The following is a 19761-nucleotide window of genomic DNA, read 5'->3' on the forward strand; positions in this document are numbered from 1 at the left end:
ATGTGGTATTTCTTTTTCTCTGTCTGACTCGTTTCACTCAATATTATTCTCTCAAGGTCCATCCATGTTGTTGCAAATGGCAGTATTTCATTCGTTTTTATAGCTGAGTAGTATTCCATTGTGTAGATATACCACATTTTCCGTATCCACTCATCCGATGATGGACATTTGAGCTGGTTCCAACTCTTGGCTATTGTAAAGAGCGCTGCTGTGAACATTGGGGAACAGGTATACCTTCGACTTGATGATTTCCATTCCTTTGGTATATTCCCAGCAGTGGGATAGCTGGGTCATATGGTAGATCTATCTGCAATTGTTTGAGGAACCTCCATACCATTTTCCACAGAGGCTGCACCATTTTGCATTCCCACAAACAATGTATGAGAGTTCCTTTTTCTCCGCAACCTCACCAGCATTTATCGTTCAGAGTCTTTTGGATTTTAGCCATCCTAACTGGGGTGAGATGTTATCTCAGTGTAGTTTTGATTTGCATTTCCCGGATGCTGAGTGATATTGAGCATTTTTTCATATGTTTGTTGGCCATTTGTATATCTGCTTTAGAGAAATGTCTATTTAGCTCTTTTGCCCATTTTTTAATTGGATTGCTTGTTTTTTTCTCGTAAAGTTGTTTGAGTTCCTTGTATATTCTGGATATTAATCCTTTGTCGGATGTATATTTTGCAAATATTTTCTCCCACTGTTTGTTGTCTTTTAGCTCTGTTAATTGTTTCTTTTGCTGTGCAGAAGCTTTTTAGTTTGATATAATCCCATTTGTTTATTTTTCCTTTGGTTGCCCGTGCTCTGACACTCCTGTTAGGTTTTTCTGTGGAGAAAGTTGTTGGCCTTCCTTATAGAACTGTTCTGAGAAAAAGTGATGTCATTTCTTAAAAGTAAAAACAAAGAACTATGAATCTAAAAAAGAGATACTGTATATGATATACTTTAGAAAGTCAGAAGACAGATACTTTCTAATGAAAAGAAAGTACAGAAATAATGGAGAGTTGAGGTTTGAGGAATCCAGGCACAGCAGAATTATAATAGGAAAATAGAATGAAATTAAGACACGGGTGAGAGAACATAGGTATAATAAAACTGCTGACATATGCAGTTAATATTTGATTTGTTCAGTGAGGGAAGATTATTGGTATAGAAGATCTAAGAATAAAAACCTCACTAACAAAGAAACCAGGCTATTTATATTATTTTTAGGCTTTTATTGAGTAATTTGCAACCAATATGTATTCTATAAATATCGGCAGTAGTAAGCTGAAATATTTTCTTTCTTTTCAGTTTTGTGTATACTAATGTTTTACGTTTCTTTTACCTATTTCAGTATAGCTTGGGAAGAGAATTTATTAGATGATTTACTAAATTTTGCTGCCACCCCCAAAGGATTACTACTTCTTCAAAGAACAGGTGCCATCAATGAATGTATGACATTTATGTTCAACCGATATGCAAAAAAATTACAGGTATGAATTTCTATCTGCCACAAGCAAAGGAATTTTTGTTGTCGTGCAAGCCATTAAGAACATCATTCTGTTTTCTGTTCATGAAGAGGTCATTATGTCTCAATTAAAAAGCCATATAGCATTGTAATATTTAACTTGATTGTTATTTTTTATTTTTTTTTTTAGAAAAGCATTAGAGAGTTGATATTGGTGTCTTTGGCTGTGTTTACAAAATTGCAAACAAACAGATGGAATTGAAAAATTCAGTTAATCCTCCAGATGTTTTCTAAATATGATACCAAACATTTGGATATACTGAAACTGGATGAACCTTCTGGAGAAAAAATCTATTTGGTCTAAATTTATGTGTCAGTAAAACTTTAGTTCTCATGTTTTAAAAGATATAAAATTTTGTGGAGGAATTCTAGTATTCTACTATTAAATAAAATTTTCACTATAATTTAGCCTTTACTCAAACAGAGGCAACTGAATTGTGTTCAGCTTTTTTCTGTCATAGTAAATATCCCTAGACTTCTGGACTTTTTAGGATCTTAGGAATGCTTTTAAAAGTGTTTTTCTGTTCTTTTCTCTGATAGCTGTTGGTTTTTGATGTTATTAGTTTGCCTGATTGCAAGTACTATTTTCTCCCCATTACTCTCTTCAATTCTAATTTCCTGCTTTTATTTAAATCTACAAGAAAACAAATAATTTAACTTTTTTGTTCCCTTTGCCTGTAGAGAATAATAGTTCCTGAGCAAGGGTACTGACCGTCCTTTTGTGAATAAAATATATAAATATTAGTTCATGGGCTTTTAATACCAAGTTTATATGTGCAGATATGTGTATTTAAATTTTGTTTTATTTAAGTGGACCTCGAGTATAAAGAATTTAGTCATGTCATGCCTCAGTTTGTGACATGCTATCCTCAACCTTCCATGCATGTTTTCTCTTTTGTTTTATTCATTTTATTCTAGTGTCATTCTTATTCCTAGTTTGATTTTATCTTGCACACATCCCCCTACCCCAAACTTTCACATTAATGGGTTTGATATGTGTAATACACTTGGGTATATATACTTCTTGTAGAATATATAGAGTTTTTTCAGGCTTTTTAAGTGAACAGGAGTGAAATTGTGTTTTAATTGAAATTTCTCTCCTGCTGAGTTTGAATCTCTCCTGGTATACTATTTATTTTAACGTTTTTGTATTTTCATTTTTGAAAAAGTGGAAGCAATTCAAAGACATTTTTCTTTTTTATTCAGATGCTTCTGATCATACATACACAGCTTTTGCTGTTGTGATAATACAACTAGGATTTTTTTTTTCTTTTATTGAAAAATGTTGATTTGTGGAGTACAGAGTTGAATATCAGTACCTATGTATGATTTGTGATGATCAAAGCAGGATAATTGGTATATTCATCATTACAAAACATAATCATTTTTTGTGTTGAGGACATTTGATCTCCTCTCTTCTAGCCATTTGATAATGTGAAGTGAATTAGTGTTAATTATAGGTGCCTAGTTCGACTACACATCAATAGAACCTGTTTTATCTAACTAGCTATTTTGTATCCATTAACCAATTTCTTGCTATCCCCTTTCCACCTCCTCCTTTCCCACGTCTAGTAATCACCGTTCTGTTCTCTCCTTCTGAAAGTTCAGCTTATTATGATTGTTACTTGTTTCTTTGATTTTTTTTTTTTTTTTTTTTTTTTTTTTTTTTTTTTTTTTTTTTTTGATTTTGTATTTTCTAGCTCTCATACATGAGTGAGAGCATTCAGCATTTCTCTTTCTGTGCTTGGCTTATTTCACTTAACCTAGTTTTTTTCAAGCTCATCCATGCTGCTGCAAATGACAGATTTTTCATTCTTTTTTATGGCTAAGTAGTATTCCATGGTATATGCATACAACATTTTTCTTATGCAGTTGTCTGTCGATCAACATTTACTTTGGTTCCATATCTTGGCTATTGTGCTAGAGGTGCAATAAATATGGGAGTGCAAGTATTGCTATGATATGATGATTTCCATTTCTTTGGGTATATACCTAATAGTGGGATTTCTGCATCGAATGGTAGTTCTATCTGTAGTTGTTTGAGAAACCTCCATACTAATACTGGAGGTATCCATACTGTTTTCCATAATGGTTGTACTAATTTACAGTCTCAGTTACAGTGTAGAGGGGTTCCTCTTTCTTCACGTCCTTGCCAGAATTTTGTATTCTCAGACTTTTTGATAATAGCCAGTCTAACTGGGGTGAGATGATACTTCAGTGTAGTTTTTATTTGCATTTCCCTGATGATTAGTGATGTTGAGCAGTTTTTCATGTACCTGTTGGACATCTGTTTGTCTTCCTTTGAAAAATGTCTATTCAGATCCTTTGCCCATTTCTTAATTGGGTTATTTGGGTTTTTTTCTGTGTAATTGTTTGAGTTCCTTGTATATTCTGGACATTAATCCCTTGTCAGATGCATAGTTTGCAAATATTTTCTCCCATTCTGTAGGTTTTCTTCTCACTCTGTTGATTGTTTCCTTTGCTGTGCAGAGGATTTTTAGTTTGATATAATCCTATTTAGTATTTTTTTCTTTCTTTTTTATGCTTTTGGGGTCTTATTCATAAAGTTTTTGTCCAGCACTACTTCCTGATGTGTTTCCTCTATGTTTTATTTAGGAGTTATATAGCTCATGTCTTATACATAAGACTGTAATCCATTTTGAGTTGATTTTGATATATAGTGAGAGGTGTGGGTGTAGTTTTATTCTTCCACACATGGATATCCAGTTTTCCCTTTATTGAAGAGGCTGTCTTTTCCCCAGTGTATATTCTTGGTGCCTTTGTTGAAGATCAGTCGGCGATAAATATGTGGATTGATTTGTGGGTTCTCAATTCTGTGCCATTGGTCCGAGTGTCTGTTTTTATGTCAGTACCATGCTATTTTGGCTACTGTGGTAGCTTTGTAGTATAATTTGAAGTCAGGTAGTACAATGCCTCTGGCTTTATTTATCTTTTTGCTTAAGGTTACTTTGGCTCTTTGGGGTCTTTGTTGTTCCACGTGAATGTTAGGATCGTTTTTTCTGTTTTTTGTGAGGAACATTATTGGTATTTTGATGGGAATTGCATTGAATCTAGAGATCACTTTAGGTAATATGGATATTTTAATGACTTTAATTCTTCCAATGCATGAACATAGAATGTGTTTTCATCCTTTTGTGTCCTCTTTAATTTCTTTCAGCAGTGTTTTATAGTTCTCATTATAGCAATCTTTCCCTTCCTTGGTTAAATTAATTCCTACGTATTTTATTTTCTTGGTAGCTATTGTAAGTAGGCTTGGTTCTTGATTTCTTTTTCTGTTATTTCATTATTGGTGTTTAAAAATGCTGATTTTTATATATTGATTTTTTAAAAATTTTATGTAAATATTTTAATATTTACTTGTACGTATTTGTGGGGTACAGTGTGTTGTTTCAATACCTGCATATTCTTCACAATGATTCACTTAAAGTAGTTAACATGGTTTTGTATATTAATTTTGTATCCTGCAAAGTTACTAAATTCATTTCTCTGCTTTGAGAGTTTTGGTGGAGTCTTCAGGTTTTTCTATATATAGGATCATGTCATCTGCAAACAGAAATAGTTTGACTTCATCTTTTCCAATCTGGATGCCCTTTATTTTTTTTCTTTTGCCTGATTCTTTTGGCTAGTATTTTCAATACTACGTTAAATAGAAATGGTAAGATTGGGTATCCTTAACTTGCTACTGTTCTTAAAGGAAAAGCTCTGAGCTTTTCCCCATTCAGGATGATGTTCGCGATGGCTTTGTTATAAACGGCTTTTACTGTGTTGAGATATTTTCCTTCTATACCTAATCTGTTGAGAGTCTTTATCATGAAGGGATGTTTAGTTTTGTCAAATGCTTTTTCGGCTTCTATGGAGATAATCATAAGGTTTTTGTCCTGGATTTTGTTGATGTTGTGTATCACATTTATTGGCTTTCATATGTTAAACCATCCTTGCATTCCTGGGATGAATCTCACTTGATCATGGCATATAATTTTTTTTGACATGTTGCTATATTCTGATTGCTAGTATTTTGTTGAGGATTTTTGTGTCTATGTTCATCAAAGATATTGACCTGCAGTTTTCTTTTTTTGTCGTATCTTTGTCTGATTTTGGTATCAGGATGATGCTGGCCTCATAGAATGAGTTTGGGAAAATGACCTCTATTTTGATTTTTTGGAATAGGTTGAAGGGAATTGGTATTAATTCTTCTGTAAAGGTTTGGTAAAATTCAGTAATGAAGACATTGGTTCCTGGGCTTTTGTTTGTGGGAGACTGCTGATTACTGTTTCAGTCTTATTCCTCATTTTTGGTCTGTTCAGGGTTAGTTTGTTTGTGTTCAGAAATTTATCAATTTCCCACAGATTTTCAAAATTTGTTAGCATATAGTTCATAATGATCTCTAGTGATTCTTTGTATTTCTGTAGAATAGGTTGTAATGCCTCCTTTTTACATTTCTGATTTTTATTGAGTCTTTTCTCTCTTTTTTAAAAAGTTTGTTTATTTTGTTTATATTCTCAAATAACCCAACTTTTTGTTTTGTTGATCTTTTGTTTTGTTTTGCTGATGTGTATTTCACTTAGTTCTTCCCTAATCTTTATTATTTCTTTATGCCTACTAATTTTGGGATTGGATTGTTCTTGTTTTTCTCGTTATTTAAAATGTAATTGATGGAGTTTGGATGTGTTGTCCCCTCCAAAACTCATGTGAAAATTTGATTCCCAATGTGGCAGTGTTGGAAACTGATTGAGTCATGGGGGTGGATCCCTCATGAATGGATTAGTGCTCTCCCTAGGTAGGGGGAGTAATGAGTGAGTTCTCACTCTATTAGTTCCTGTGAGAGGTGGTTGTTTACAGGACACTGGCACCTCTTCTTGCTTCTTCTCTCTTGCTTCCTCTCACCATGTGATCTTCCTGTACCCACTGGCTGCCTGCAGCTTTCTGCAATGAGTAGAAACAGCTTGAGTCCCATGCCAGATGCAGCTGGCCCAGAATCATAAGCCAAATAAACCTCTTTTCCTTATAAATTACTCAGTCTCAGGTATTTCTGTTATAACAACACAAAATGGAGTAATACAGTAATGTTAGGTTGTTCATTTGAAACCTTTGATATAAGCATTCTTTAGATATAAGCATTTATTCCAGTATACTTCCTTTTTAGTACTGTTTTTGCAGTATCTCATTGGTCTTGATATGATGTGCCTTTATTTTCATTATTTTCAAGAATTTTTTTGATTTTCTGTTTTATTTCTTCTTTTACCCTAGTTGTTCAGGAGCATGTTGTTTAATTTCCATGTATTCATATAGTTTCCAATGTTTCACTTGTTATTGATTTCTAGTTTTAATTCATTGTGTTCTTAAAAGAAACTTGATATGATCTCAGTTTTTTAAAATTTGTTGAATGTTGATTTGAGACCTAACGTTGGTCTATGCTGTAGAATGTTCCAGGTGCTAATGAAAAGAATGTTGTAATTATTGGATGAAATATCTTGTAGATATCTGCCAGGTCGAATTGATCTAAGGTGTAGTTTAAATCCTTTGTTTCTCTGCTGATTTGTTGCCTAGTAAACAGGAAACCTATGAAATGACTGAAAAAGAATTTCAAACAACAATCTTAAGGGAACTCAGTGAGATAGAAGAAGATATGCAAACAAGAAAGAGAGAAACTAGAAAAAACCAACAAACACCGAAGACAAAGAATAAAAGAGAAAGAAAGGAGCAAAAGACACATAAAACAACCATACACAACCAGACTAATAGTGAAGAGATGGAAAAAGATGTACCACACAAATGAAAACCAAAGACAAGAAGAAGCAGCTATTCTTATAGCAGATAAAATAGGCTTTAAACCAAAACCTTTGTCAGTTTGAATAGTGACAAAGAAGGTCATTATATAATGATAAAGAGACCTACCTAGAAGAGGATATAACAATCATAAATAAAGATGTACACAACATCAGAGGACCCAGATATATAGAGCAAATACTATTAGACCTAAAGAGAGAGAGAGAGATCACAGTATAATAGTAGTTGGGAACCTCAATAATCCTCTCTCATCATAGGACAGATCATCTAGGCAACAAATCAACAGAGAAACAAAGGATTTAAACTGCACTTTAGATCAATTCGACCTGGCAGATAGCTGCACAATATTTCAAAATATACATTCTATACTAGAGAATTGTTTTATTCCTTTGAGGAGGAGGGGGTATTATTTATTTATTTATTTTAGAATTTATAGTATCCCTTGATGATGTCTTGGCATCTGGTGGAGAAGTTGCTTCTTCTAATATTCTGCAGTGGCTTTTGATGAGGGAGAGTCCTCCTGCAGATGTGTTTTATTTTGTCCATCGAGTAGGGTGTTTTAGTTTTATTTCTGGGTAGATATAGTAGTTTAGTCTCCATATGGTTACTTCTACTATATTCAAAGCCAGAGTTGTTTGTGAGTGCTTCTGTAGACTTGGCGCTGGGCCACTCAGTAGTTCCTTGCTGAAGTGAGTGACAATGGGTTGGGTTGTCAAGGTCATGGTGAGATCTTGAGTTGTTGGGAGATGTGCGCTGTTGCACCTTGGCAAAGGTGGGCGACCCTGGGCAGATTCACTGGCATTCCAGTTGGTGTCCCATTACTTTGATAGGTCCACCTGTGTGTTCTGAAGCTCCTCAGTTTAAATGGATTACATTAGGTGGGTTTTCTGGGTTTGGAATTAGGACCTTAGGCTTTGACGGATACTATGAGGTAATCAGCAGCCCCTCAGCTACAGTTGGTGAAATCAGTGGTGTCACGGGCTCTGGGAAGAGCCCTGTGTCCCCAGGGGGGTTGAGTGAAGTGGGTGACACTGAGTGGAGTCAGTGGATTTGTGTGTGTGGCCCTGTACTCTCAGGAAGGACACTGGGTTGCTCTGCAGCACCACTTTTGAAGTGAAGCCACTCCTGGGCCAGGTGTTAGCAGTTTTGGATAGGACTCTTCTACCCCAAGAGGTATCTGGGGCCACTTGTAGCTATTTAGCTGGTGTGGCCAATCTGGTGAGGTCGCTGTGACTAGGCCTGTGTGACCATAAGAGAGGTACTGGGACACTCTGGAGCTCCTAAGCTGGAGTGTGCTGCCCTGCATATGGTCACTGTGGCTATGGGTGGGCTTCTGTGCCCCCAAGAGAGATGCTAGATTCTTTTGATGCCCCATGCTGGTGTAGGCAGCCTAGGTGGGCTCTTGGTGCTGCAGGTGTATGTCTGTGCCCAACAGAGGCATACAAATCCATCGTCATCTCTTCATGGATGTAAGAAATGCAAAGGTACTTCACCAAAGAATGTTGGGTCTATAGCATTGACTAAAAGCCTCGATTAGGAGACTTTCTGGCTCTTTAAAGTGTGTGTGCCAACCCCCTGTGTCCAGAGGTTGGCACCCTTGCTTTACTGGTCCACCTGTTCCCAGAGCACAGGACACTGCATGTACTTGGGTGTGGGCAGTGCAGCACAATGATGTGGCCTTGGTTGTGGAACTGCTAATGGGGCAGAAGCAAAATGTTCTTGGGTATTGGGGTTGATCCCAAATCTATGATTGCTGCTGTAGCCTATGACCCATGAGGTGGAGGTGGTTTTGCATGTGTCCCTACCTGGGTCATTTCAGTCACGTGTGTTCCCAGGAGTTCCCATCACTGGGTGCATGGCTGCAAAGGCAGTCATTGGGAGAGGTGTATGGGTTATCCCCCCTCTCCTCATGATTATAAGAATTGCTTGGGAGATTTAACAATGTAGACAGGGTCACTGGCAGTGGGTGAGTCAAGTAGGTGGCTTTCTGGCTCTGGAGGGTGTGCACACTGACCTCATCTGTCCTGAGTGAGGCACCTTCGCTGTAGTGGACTGCCCATTTCCAGGGTGCAGGGTACTTTGTGGGCTTGGGTGCTGGCGACCCAGCATGATAATGTGGCCTCAAGGTTGTGGAACTGCTTCCTGGGCCAAAGAAATGTGCCTTTGGGTGTTGGAACTGATCCTGATCTGAAACTGCTATCGCTGCAGCATCCTGGGGCCCAGGAGGTGAGGGCAGTTCTGTGTGTGATCCTCTCTGGGCCAATGCAATTGCATGTGCCTGCAGCAGTGCCCAGCACTGGGTGCACAGCCACAATGGCAGCATGTATTCCCTAAAGGCAGCACAGATTCCCCTCTGGGTTGGGCCGCTGACCCACTCACCTTCTTGCAGTCAGAAACTCTTTTTGGGTCCTTGTTGCTCCCAGGTGGGGGATAGGGTGGTGGTGGCTGGGAGTTTTCTTCTGTTCTGTATGTGGCTATCTTGAGTTTCTGCACTCACTAGCATCTCTGCTGCTTTTTGGATGTGTTACAGCTCTCTCCTTTCATTTTTTTCATCCACGTGTAGTTGCATATTTGATGTATTCTCTGTCTTTATGGGAGAGGTGAGCAGTGTATCCTTTTAGTCGGCCATCTTATTCTGCCCCCTACACCTAGGATTAGATGTCTTTTTTTGTGTTCATAAATTTTAAAACAACCCCAGTCTTCTTTTGTATTAAACATGTGGTTATCATAGAAGATACTATTCTCTGGACCTCAGTAACTTACAACTTAGTGCATCACCATCTTCAATATCTTTGTAATTGTTATGATGCTCTCATGGTGCTCTGTGCTATTCAAGCTTTTTTTATTTAGATCTTCAGTTATCTTGTAAGAAAACAACTAGGCTAGGCCATTTCCTGAATTTTGCAGAAGAGAAATTGAAGACCCAGGTTGGTTAAATGATCTGCTTTACAGATCTAGTAGCTAGCTAGGTACTGACATAGCAGTAAGACTAGAACTTATGTTTCTTGTTTGTTGTCTTTGACAGTGTCCATAAAGACTAAATCTTACTTAGTATCTCTAAATTCTCTGAAACTTTTCTCTGCTTCTTCCTTTTCATTTGTTAGTGTGACTTTGTAAGCCCCTGTGGCGTGTAATATCTGGATCAGCAGGGCCAGAGGGAGTGATTGATGAGCAGGTTTTTTTAGTTTTTGTAGAAATAGGCACATGGGAAAATGAGAGATATTTATCTGCTGTACTTTTGTGTCATCTAACTGTAGAACAAAACATTGTAAATTAAGGAAAATGGGAAATATGACTAATAAAAATGGAAAAGAAATGCAAACTTATAAGGACAAAAGCAACAGAAAATTGAGAAATAAACCTAATTTTTTCCCATGATATTTTAGTTCCTCTTTAGTTGCTTTTTTTGCCCTTAAAACTGAGTATACAATTTATATTTCCAAAATTTTAGATTAATGAAATGTTTAAAACATGTAAATTCTGAATGGTTAGCTGTGTTTAAAAGTCAAATATTTTATAAAGCGAATATGACCTTAGCCAGAGTCTCAGAAGGAAGAGCATTTTATAATGTCTTTTTATTTCATTATTCTGATTTATGCTGTGAGATATACTCTCTTCTGTACTTTACCCTGAATATGTCTATAATACTCTTTTTATAACTTAACAAATTATTTGAGAATTTCTACCAGTCCTGGGCTTATCTTTCTCAGGAGACTGCTGATTACTGATTCCAATTTTGTTACTTGTTATTGATCTGTTCAGGTTTTCTACTTCTTCTGGGTTCAGTCTTGGTAGGTTGTGCAGAAATTTTTCCATTTTTCTCCAGGTTTTACAATTTGTTGGAGTATAGTTTATAGAATCTAAAGATTCTTTGTATTTCTTTGGAATCAGTTGTAATATTTCCTTTTTCAGGAAATTTTCTTTATTTGAGTTATCTTTCTTTTAGTCTAGCTAATGGTTTGTCAGTCTTTTTTTTATCTTTTCTAAAAAAATAACTTCTCATTTAATTTATCTTTTATATCATTTCTTTGGTCTCTATAGTTCCGCTCTGATCTTTATTATATCTCTCTGTCTACTAATTTTGGGATTGGATTTTTGTTATTCTAGTTTTTTGAGGTGCAGCATTAGGTTATTTATTTGAAATTTTTCTACGTTTTTTTGCTGTTAGCACTTGTTGCAATAAACTTCCATCTTTGTACTGCTTTTGTAGTATTACATAGGTTTTGGATTGTTCTGCTATTTTCATTTGTTTCAAGGAATATTTTGATTTATTGCCTATTTTCTTCTGTGATCCATTTGTCATTCAGGAGCATGTTTTTAATTTCCATGTATTTGTATAGTTTCCAAAGTTTTGCTTATTATTGATTTCTAGTTGTATTTTATTGTGGTCTAAAGAGATACTTGATATTATTTCAGTTTTAAAAAAATTTATTGAGACTTGATTTGTGGCCTTACATGTGTTTCTATCCTGGAGAATGATCCATCTGCTAATTAGAAGAATGTATATTCTGCAGTTGTTGGCTGAGGTGTTCTATAAATGTCTGTCAGATCCATTTGCTCTATAGTGCAATTTAAATTCAATGTTTGTTGATTTTTTTGGTCTAGATTATCTGTTCAATGATAAGAGAGGTGTGACGTCCCCATTATTAGTAACCTGTATATTAATAATTAGGATTGTGTATATGCACATATATATAACATTCCCTTTCTCTAGGAACAAAAATCACATTTTCTCTGTAAAAATAATTGTCATTTTAAAAAAGATATCATTATTATTTTAAAAGTTATTTGTTTACATGAAAGCCCAGTTAAGAAACTGGTAGTGAATGCTAATTTATTAATGAGGAAATTTATTAATAGAAAACCAACCTAAAAAGTAATAATAGGATAATAGAATTTAGTTGGAAGCAATGCTACTCTTTATCCGGTCCAAGTCCCTTATTTTATGTATGAAGAGACTTAGGTTTAAAAAGATAAGTGACTTCTTCAAGGTCAAGAAGCTTCTTAGTTTTACAGTGGGGATCAGAATGTAGATCTGAAATGAGACTGTCAATAATATTAACATTGGGTACATTTTCATTGGTTGTTACATTTTCTGGGTTTGTTTTTACTGTTATCTTAAAGATCTGTCTAGCATTCTAATGTTAAAAAAACTGATAACTACATATAACATGTATAGAACATTAGCATTATTGCTGTGTCTTATTTATGTTGTTAGATTAGCAGGCATGAAAAGTTTGGCTATGGAGTTTTGGTTGCACAAGTGGCATCAACAGCAGCAGGTGCTGTATCACTACAAAATTCAGGTAAGTTTTTTCTTTTCATTATAATTATACTTATTTTGAATAGAATAAGCAAGCCAACTAAAAATTTAACTGGCATGATCAAATATGAGGATATTTACTCTAAAGTTCTTTTTCCCAAGTTAGGCCACATGTAAAAGAAAGTTACAATTTTTCCTTTTTGTATTTCCTCTTCCATGAAATTCAACTGGGAATTTTTTTTTATTTGAAATGTATTCAGCCTTGTTCTGCTTTCTCAGAACAATGACATGTAATAACTGAACTGACACATACTTGATGCTTTAAGAATCCTCCTTCATCTTTTAAATCAGAAGAATATCATTGTCTCTTGGTATAGTCACATCTGATAGGGTTGTGTAATGCTTAGTTTCAGTAGCTTATATATACATCAAAATTTATAGCCGTAATAGTTACCACGCATACAAAAATGTTTTCTTATTTTCTTTCTTCCTTTTCCTTTCTTGAAAGCATTTCTCTCACCACTTAGCTTTTACACTGTTTTTGAATTTTGTGGTGTATATTTTCCACTATAAATTGGATTTATAAGAAGTTGAAGCACTGGGAATTTAATATGTCATATGTTAAGGTTATCTGAACCTTGAACAAGATATAATCCCTAAATAGAGGTGCTGCAATTATATATTTCAAGTTTTATAGTGATAATATCAGTGATCACCATTTATTCTCTCTGTAAGTGAAAATATTTTCTAATCCTGCACTTTAAATTCATTTCTTGGCTGAACTAATTTGGGCTACTGGTATTATGAAACACATTTCTCATCAAGAATTGTCCTAAACTGAGCACTTATTTTTTCTTCTACTTAGAATAAAACCCACATAGTGTAGTATTCAGGGGAACATTAATTGAAGCACTTGGAGGCTAGATTTAATCTTAGATCTTGCCCTTGGTCAAGTTACTAAGCTTCTGAGCCTTAGAGTATCAAACTTTTCAATGAGGGGGGTAAGTGCATTTTTTAATAGAACAAAAGGAGGAAAATTACTGCTGCTTAAGCTCCTACAATGTCTTATGTACTGTATTAAGAACTTTACATATATCACTCTGTTTATATTTCATGTTAACCCTGGGATGTAGCATTATTATTTCAGTTTTCAAATGGGGAAACCGGGGCTCCAAGAAGTCAAGGGAGTTTTCCAAGGATGAATAACTAATAAACTTGCAAATTTGGAATTTGAACCCTGGTATTCTCAATTTTAGAGCCCATTGTTTTTCTTTTATACCAGAGGACCCTTTCTATATTGTTATTACGAACTTACTGATTTTATGATTAGATGTTATTTTTTTCACTTTTTTGTATATTTGATTTTTTATAGAATAATTTAATAATCAGGCTTAATATTCATTTTCATTTAGTTATATAGTATCTGACCTATGAGAATTTAAAGAGCATATTGAAACAAAAGTATAGTGAAATACAGAATTGTTCTAAGTGTATGGAATTAAAAATAATGGTTATATTGAAATAAGAGAATATACTGATACTCTTTGATGTCTACCCTGCCTCCTGATACCTCCTTCTCTTCTCCTTCCGTCTGTTAAACACATGCCTCTCAGGCTACCTTACAGTGTTGACTCATTTAGAGAACAACATATAAACCTTATCATTTTTCAGAAAAACCTGCTAGGAAATATTACTGGCCATAGGATAAAAGCTGGGACTCAAAATTCAGAGGTCCTCCAGGGAAATAGTCTCTCAGAATTTAGTCATTACAAAATTTTATGATAATGAAGTATTAACAATAGGAAATACCATTTCTACCAAGGATAGAGATTATTTCTTATATAAGATGCAAGTATGTGTCTTCTGTCAGAGTGGATAAGTCTTGTCAGAAGGATAATCATATCTCTCCTCCATAATCCAAAGATATGTTATACTATAAATATGACATAAAATAATAACTCTTCTTAGGATTTATTAATGCACTTATAACTGAATTATGGTCCAATCTGGAATGTGGAAAAGATGATGTCAGGGTAATGCACCCCAGATCTACTCCAGTGGATCCTATCGACCGAAGCTGTCAAAAGGTAAGAAGTGATTTGATTTAATTTAATGTACAGATTTAAAACATATCTCACACAAATAACTTTATCTAGATTTTTATCTATATTAAATTACAACCAGCAGCCTTTCCTAAGTATATCTTTCCTGTCTCTTTTGTTTCATTTATAATTTTTTTTTATTTTAAAAATAAATTTATTGAACAATAGAAATACCAGCGTCCCTTGGCAATAATATTTTGCTAGGATACTTTTTTTTTTCATTTTATTTTTATTAGAGTTTCTCTCCCTTAATAAAGAGTAAGAACACATCAGACATATGTAAAAACAAGCAAATCACAGAAACAAAAACTAACCATTCAAAACAAAAATCCAAGAAGCTTCTTGCCTTTGGGCTTGATTCCAATTGAAAATCGTGAGAATTATTTGAAGGAGGGATGGGCAGAAAGAAAATGCCATTTTTAGAGTAATGTGGCAAAAAAATTTTTTTGACACACTCAAACGTTTTATTATAATTCAATAGCTTTTATATACTTAACATATTCTCCAAATTTCGTTAAAATTAAGTGATGATTTCTAAATGTGATTTTATGGTATCTTAGACAATTTTATTATTATTATTATTATTAATTTATTTTATTTTATTTTATTTTTCTGCTGCTGGCTGGGATGGGGATCCCAGCCTGTGTTCTTGGCATTACCAGCACCACACTCTTTCAAGTCAGCTAACTGGCCAGTCCTCCTGAACAATTTTTATTCAAAGGGTGTCATAAAATTAATTTTTTAAAAACCCAGCATTTTAGATGTTGCTATTTCTGAAATGGTAAACTAGTTAACTCCTATAGAAAACACTTGGAAACACTGAAAAAATAATATAAAAAACAAATGCTTAAAAGTATTGAAATGACTAAAAAAGGATGAAAATAAAGGGTAGTTAGTGTATGGATGAAGAGAATGGTATTCCTTGAGATTTTGGATTTTAACAGATTGTTGTCAAAGGTCAAATACACATTGATGCTCCACAGATAGAAATCCACTACCTAAAAAGGTTGAAGAACCAGAATACAAAGTTAAGGACTATTGAATACAGGGTTAAGGACTATGCAGCAGCTGGAAGATGAAACAGGGTTCCTGGAAAAGACAGAGTGACAGAGGGGGCACACCAAACTCTTTGTAAAAACTCTGTCCAAATATATGGCTAACCGGTAAACTGCACATGTGAACTTTGCAGAGATGCTACCTAGCACAGGTGTTAGAGAGTTTAGAGTTTGAGTCTAGCCGGTGTAACTGCTGAATTAAAAATCTGCTTAACAGAGTCCAGAATCTCTATGACATATTCTCACAATGTATGGGATACAGCCCAAAATTACTAGACATATGAGGAAAAGGGAAATGTGACTCATATTGAAGACAAAGTCAACTATAATACAAATTGATTGTGAAATGAAGAAGTTATAGTTATTGGACAAGGATTTTAAAGCAGTTTTTATAAATAAAATGTAGAGGAAAATATGCTTATATTGAATGAAAACATTAGGAATCACAGTGGAAAAATAGAAAATATGTAGAAGAACCAGACTGAAATTCTAGAACTAAAAAATCTTATCTGAAATAAAAATTTCTAGATGAGCCTAACAGATGATTTGAACATGTCAGTGGACTTGAGACAGCTCAAAAGAAATTACATAATCTCAAGTACAGAGAGGGAAAAAAGAGAAAGGCTTTAGTGATACCATATCAAAAGGTTTAACATGTGTATTGTTGGAATACCAGAAATACATAAGAGAAGAAATTAAATAATACTTAAAAATCTCCAAAATTTATTGAAAGATATAAATTTATAGATAAGAAATCTCAAGGAGATTATACAAAGAATAAAAACATAACAAAACCACATTAAGGCTCATTATAGACAGAGATAAAGAGCAAATCTTAAAAGAACCCCTAGAAAGTCACACATTACATATAGGGGAAAGGAGAAAAGTTTTCTGATATCTTGTTAGAAACAATGTGCTAAAGGGAAAAACAAACAAAAGAAACAGTGAACCTAGAATTTTACATCCAGCAAAAACGTTCTTCAATAATGAAAGTGAAAGAAAGAAAATTTAAAGTCTAAGAAAATATTTGTCAGCAGACCTACATTTCAAATAATGCTAAATGAAGTGCTTCTGGTTGAAGGACAATAATACTGTATGGATATGTGAATTTTTAGGATGGAGAGAGGGAATTGCAAACAGTGAGTTTAAAGCTTATTATTTTTTCAAAACTTATTTTAAATAACTATGACTTTTTAAAACATAATTATGACATATAGTGGTTTTTATATTGTACTTAGAGATAATACATATAACAGTATAAAGAGCAGGAGATTGATATAATGGTACATGAATCTCTATGGTTACAAGGTTCATATATTTTACATAAAGTGGCACAATATTATTAATCCCTAGGAAATATTTTTAACTTATATTTAAGGTTACAGGGATTTTATTAAACTTCTTTGATTTCAAATTAGAAATGTCAGTATAAACTAAGGATTAACTTTTCTCTTTAAAAAATATTGTGTATTCCCCTAATCTGTATGCTGAAAGATCTGGAAACAATGACAACTCATAGTAGTAAACAGTTCTAGTGCCCAGCTTGTAGTCTCTAAATATTATTCCCTAAATATTTTTTTTTTCTTTTGGGATCTAATTTTATCATGTCTTTGAAATTGCAGAAAGCAATTACGTAGTTTTAATATATAATGAGGTACATTAAAAAATTTACTTCTATTTCAGTCTGCCTCCTCTATCTTCCCTCTCTCCCTCTTTGGCTGTGCTGTTTAATGTGGCAGACAGTAGCTCTGTGTGGTTATGCAAATTTATATTAATTAAAATTAAAAATGTATTTCCTCAATTACATAAGTCATATCTTAAGTACTCAATAGCACACATAGCTGGCTGGTATTATATTGTACAGTTCAGATTACATAACATTTCCATCATCACAGAAAGCTCTATTGAACAGTACTTTCTTAGAAAGCTACTAAAAAAAAATAATGTGAAAAAGTATACCTAATAAATAAATTTTAAAAAATTCTAAAATATAACCCAAAAGAAAGTGGGGAGGGAAGAACAAAGGAATAGAAAATGGATGGGAAAACAAGAAGGGGAAAATAGTAGCCCTAAAGGCATTTATATCAATAATTGCATTATATGCAAATGGACCAAATATTCTAATTAAAATAGAAATTTTTAGAGTAAATGAAAAAGGAAGATCTAACTATTTGGTGTCTTTAAGAAATTCACATTAAATAGAGACACAGATAAGTTGAATGTAAATTAATGGGAAAGTAAATACAAAGAAACAATGTACATTAGAAGACTTGTATGGCCACATTTAGTGTCAGATAGAGAGAAAGAAAAACCAAGACAGTGCTGTCAAAGATTAAGAGAAACATAATGGTAATATGGTCAGTACATCAGGAAGACATAATCATAAATCATTTATGATCTTAATAACAAACACTCAGAATATATGAAGCATTAAAATAGAATTTAAGGAAGAAATAGGCAAATGTGCAATCAGAGTTGGAGATTTTTAACATCTCTCTTAGCAATTGATAGAACATATCAAAAGATATCTGTTAAGAATTACATGATATGAATACCACTATTAATCACTTGATCTAATATTTATAGAATAATATACTCAATGATTGCAGAATACACATTCTTCTCAAGAGCACATTGGTGTGTACACAAAGACTATATGCTGGGCTAAATGCAAGTCCAAATGAATTTAAGATGATTGGAATAATATAGATTATGTTCTATGATCACAATAGAATTAATTAAAAATTAAGAGCTAGAAACTAGAAAATAAGCCCAAATATTTTGAAATTAAACAACTCCCTGGTAAAATAACCTGTAACTCAAGAAAAAAGCACAAGGGGAATTAGAAAATATTTCAAACTGTATGAACTATGAGTGCAATATATCAAAATTTGTGTATGTAGCTGAAATGGTGCAAAGAGAATTATTTTGAGCTTTAATATTTATATTAGAAATAAGAAAGATCTGAAATTAATGACTAAAGGCCCACTCAAAGAGACTAGAAAAAGATCAAATTACACCCAAAGCAAATGCAAGAAAGGAAATAATAAAGATTAGAGCAGAAACCAATATGGAAGCAAGACAAACTAGAGAAAAGAAAGCCAAAAGTTGATTCTTTGAAATGATCATTAATATTGATAAACCTCTAGCTTGATTGATGAAAAAAAAGACCTAAAATTACCAATATCAAGAATAAAGAGTATGACTGAAGATCCCATAGATATTAAAGTATAAGTGAATATTAAGATTTCTTTATGCCATTAATTCAATAACATAAAATTGAAAAATTTGTTTAAAAGGATGTTTTTTCCCCAAAAATAGCCCAATAGAAAAAGAAAAACTGAATAGCTATGTATTTGTTAAAGAAATTGAATTTGTTATCAAGAACCTTCCCACAAAGAAAACCAGATGATTTCACCAGTGGATTCTACGAAACATTTATAGGAGAAAGAATATAAATCTCATGCAAGCTCTTTCAGAAAACATAGGTAGAGGAAACAATTTCTAACTTATGAGGCCAGCATAACACTGATACAGAAATGAGACAAAAACATTACCAAAAAAAAAAAAAAATTACAGACTAATATTCCTGTTGAATGTGGACCAAAACTATTTGACAAAAATATTGTCAAATTGAATCCAGCAATATATAAAATGATCATTTATCATGATCTAGTACAATTTATCCCTGGAGTGCAAAGTTGGTTTGACATTACAAAATGAAACTATAATTCACCATATTAACAGAAAAAGAAAACTCATGACAATTTCAATGATATGGAAACAGCATTTGGCAAAATTTTATACCCTTTTATGATAAAAACTCTTAGCAGATTTAATCCACAATCTGATAAATACTATCTTTGAAAGACATACAGCTTATATTACAGGTAATGGTGAAATATTGGACCTAAGTTTGGTTCATTCGTATCACTTCTATTCAACGTTGTATTAGGTCGTAGTGCAGTAGGCAAGAAAAAATAGAAGGCATACAACTTGGAGAGAAAGATGTAAAACTATTTTTTT

At 33.7% G+C, this 19761-nt stretch overlaps 1 protein-coding gene across 1 annotated transcript in view; it reads left to right on the forward strand.

Annotated features, from left to right (window-relative positions):
- TBC1D32 (TBC1 domain family, member 32) overlaps positions 1–19761 on the forward strand; it is a gene marked incomplete at its 3' end in the record, with an annotated part of 152179 nt that overhangs the window by 59677 nt on the left and 72741 nt on the right. The window contains exons 16-18 of the mRNA XM_008589203.1: positions 1334–1472; positions 12534–12621; positions 14547–14665. Of these exons, the coding sequence (XP_008587425.1) occupies positions 1334–1472; positions 12534–12621; positions 14547–14665 (346 nt within the window). The remainder of the gene's footprint in view (positions 1–1333; positions 1473–12533; positions 12622–14546; positions 14666–19761) is intronic.

The sequence above is a fragment of the Galeopterus variegatus genome, unplaced genomic scaffold (assembly GCF_000696425.1).
Source record: "Galeopterus variegatus unplaced genomic scaffold, G_variegatus-3.0.2 Scaffold5294, whole genome shotgun sequence".
Lineage (NCBI taxonomy): Eukaryota > Metazoa > Chordata > Mammalia > Dermoptera > Cynocephalidae > Galeopterus > Galeopterus variegatus.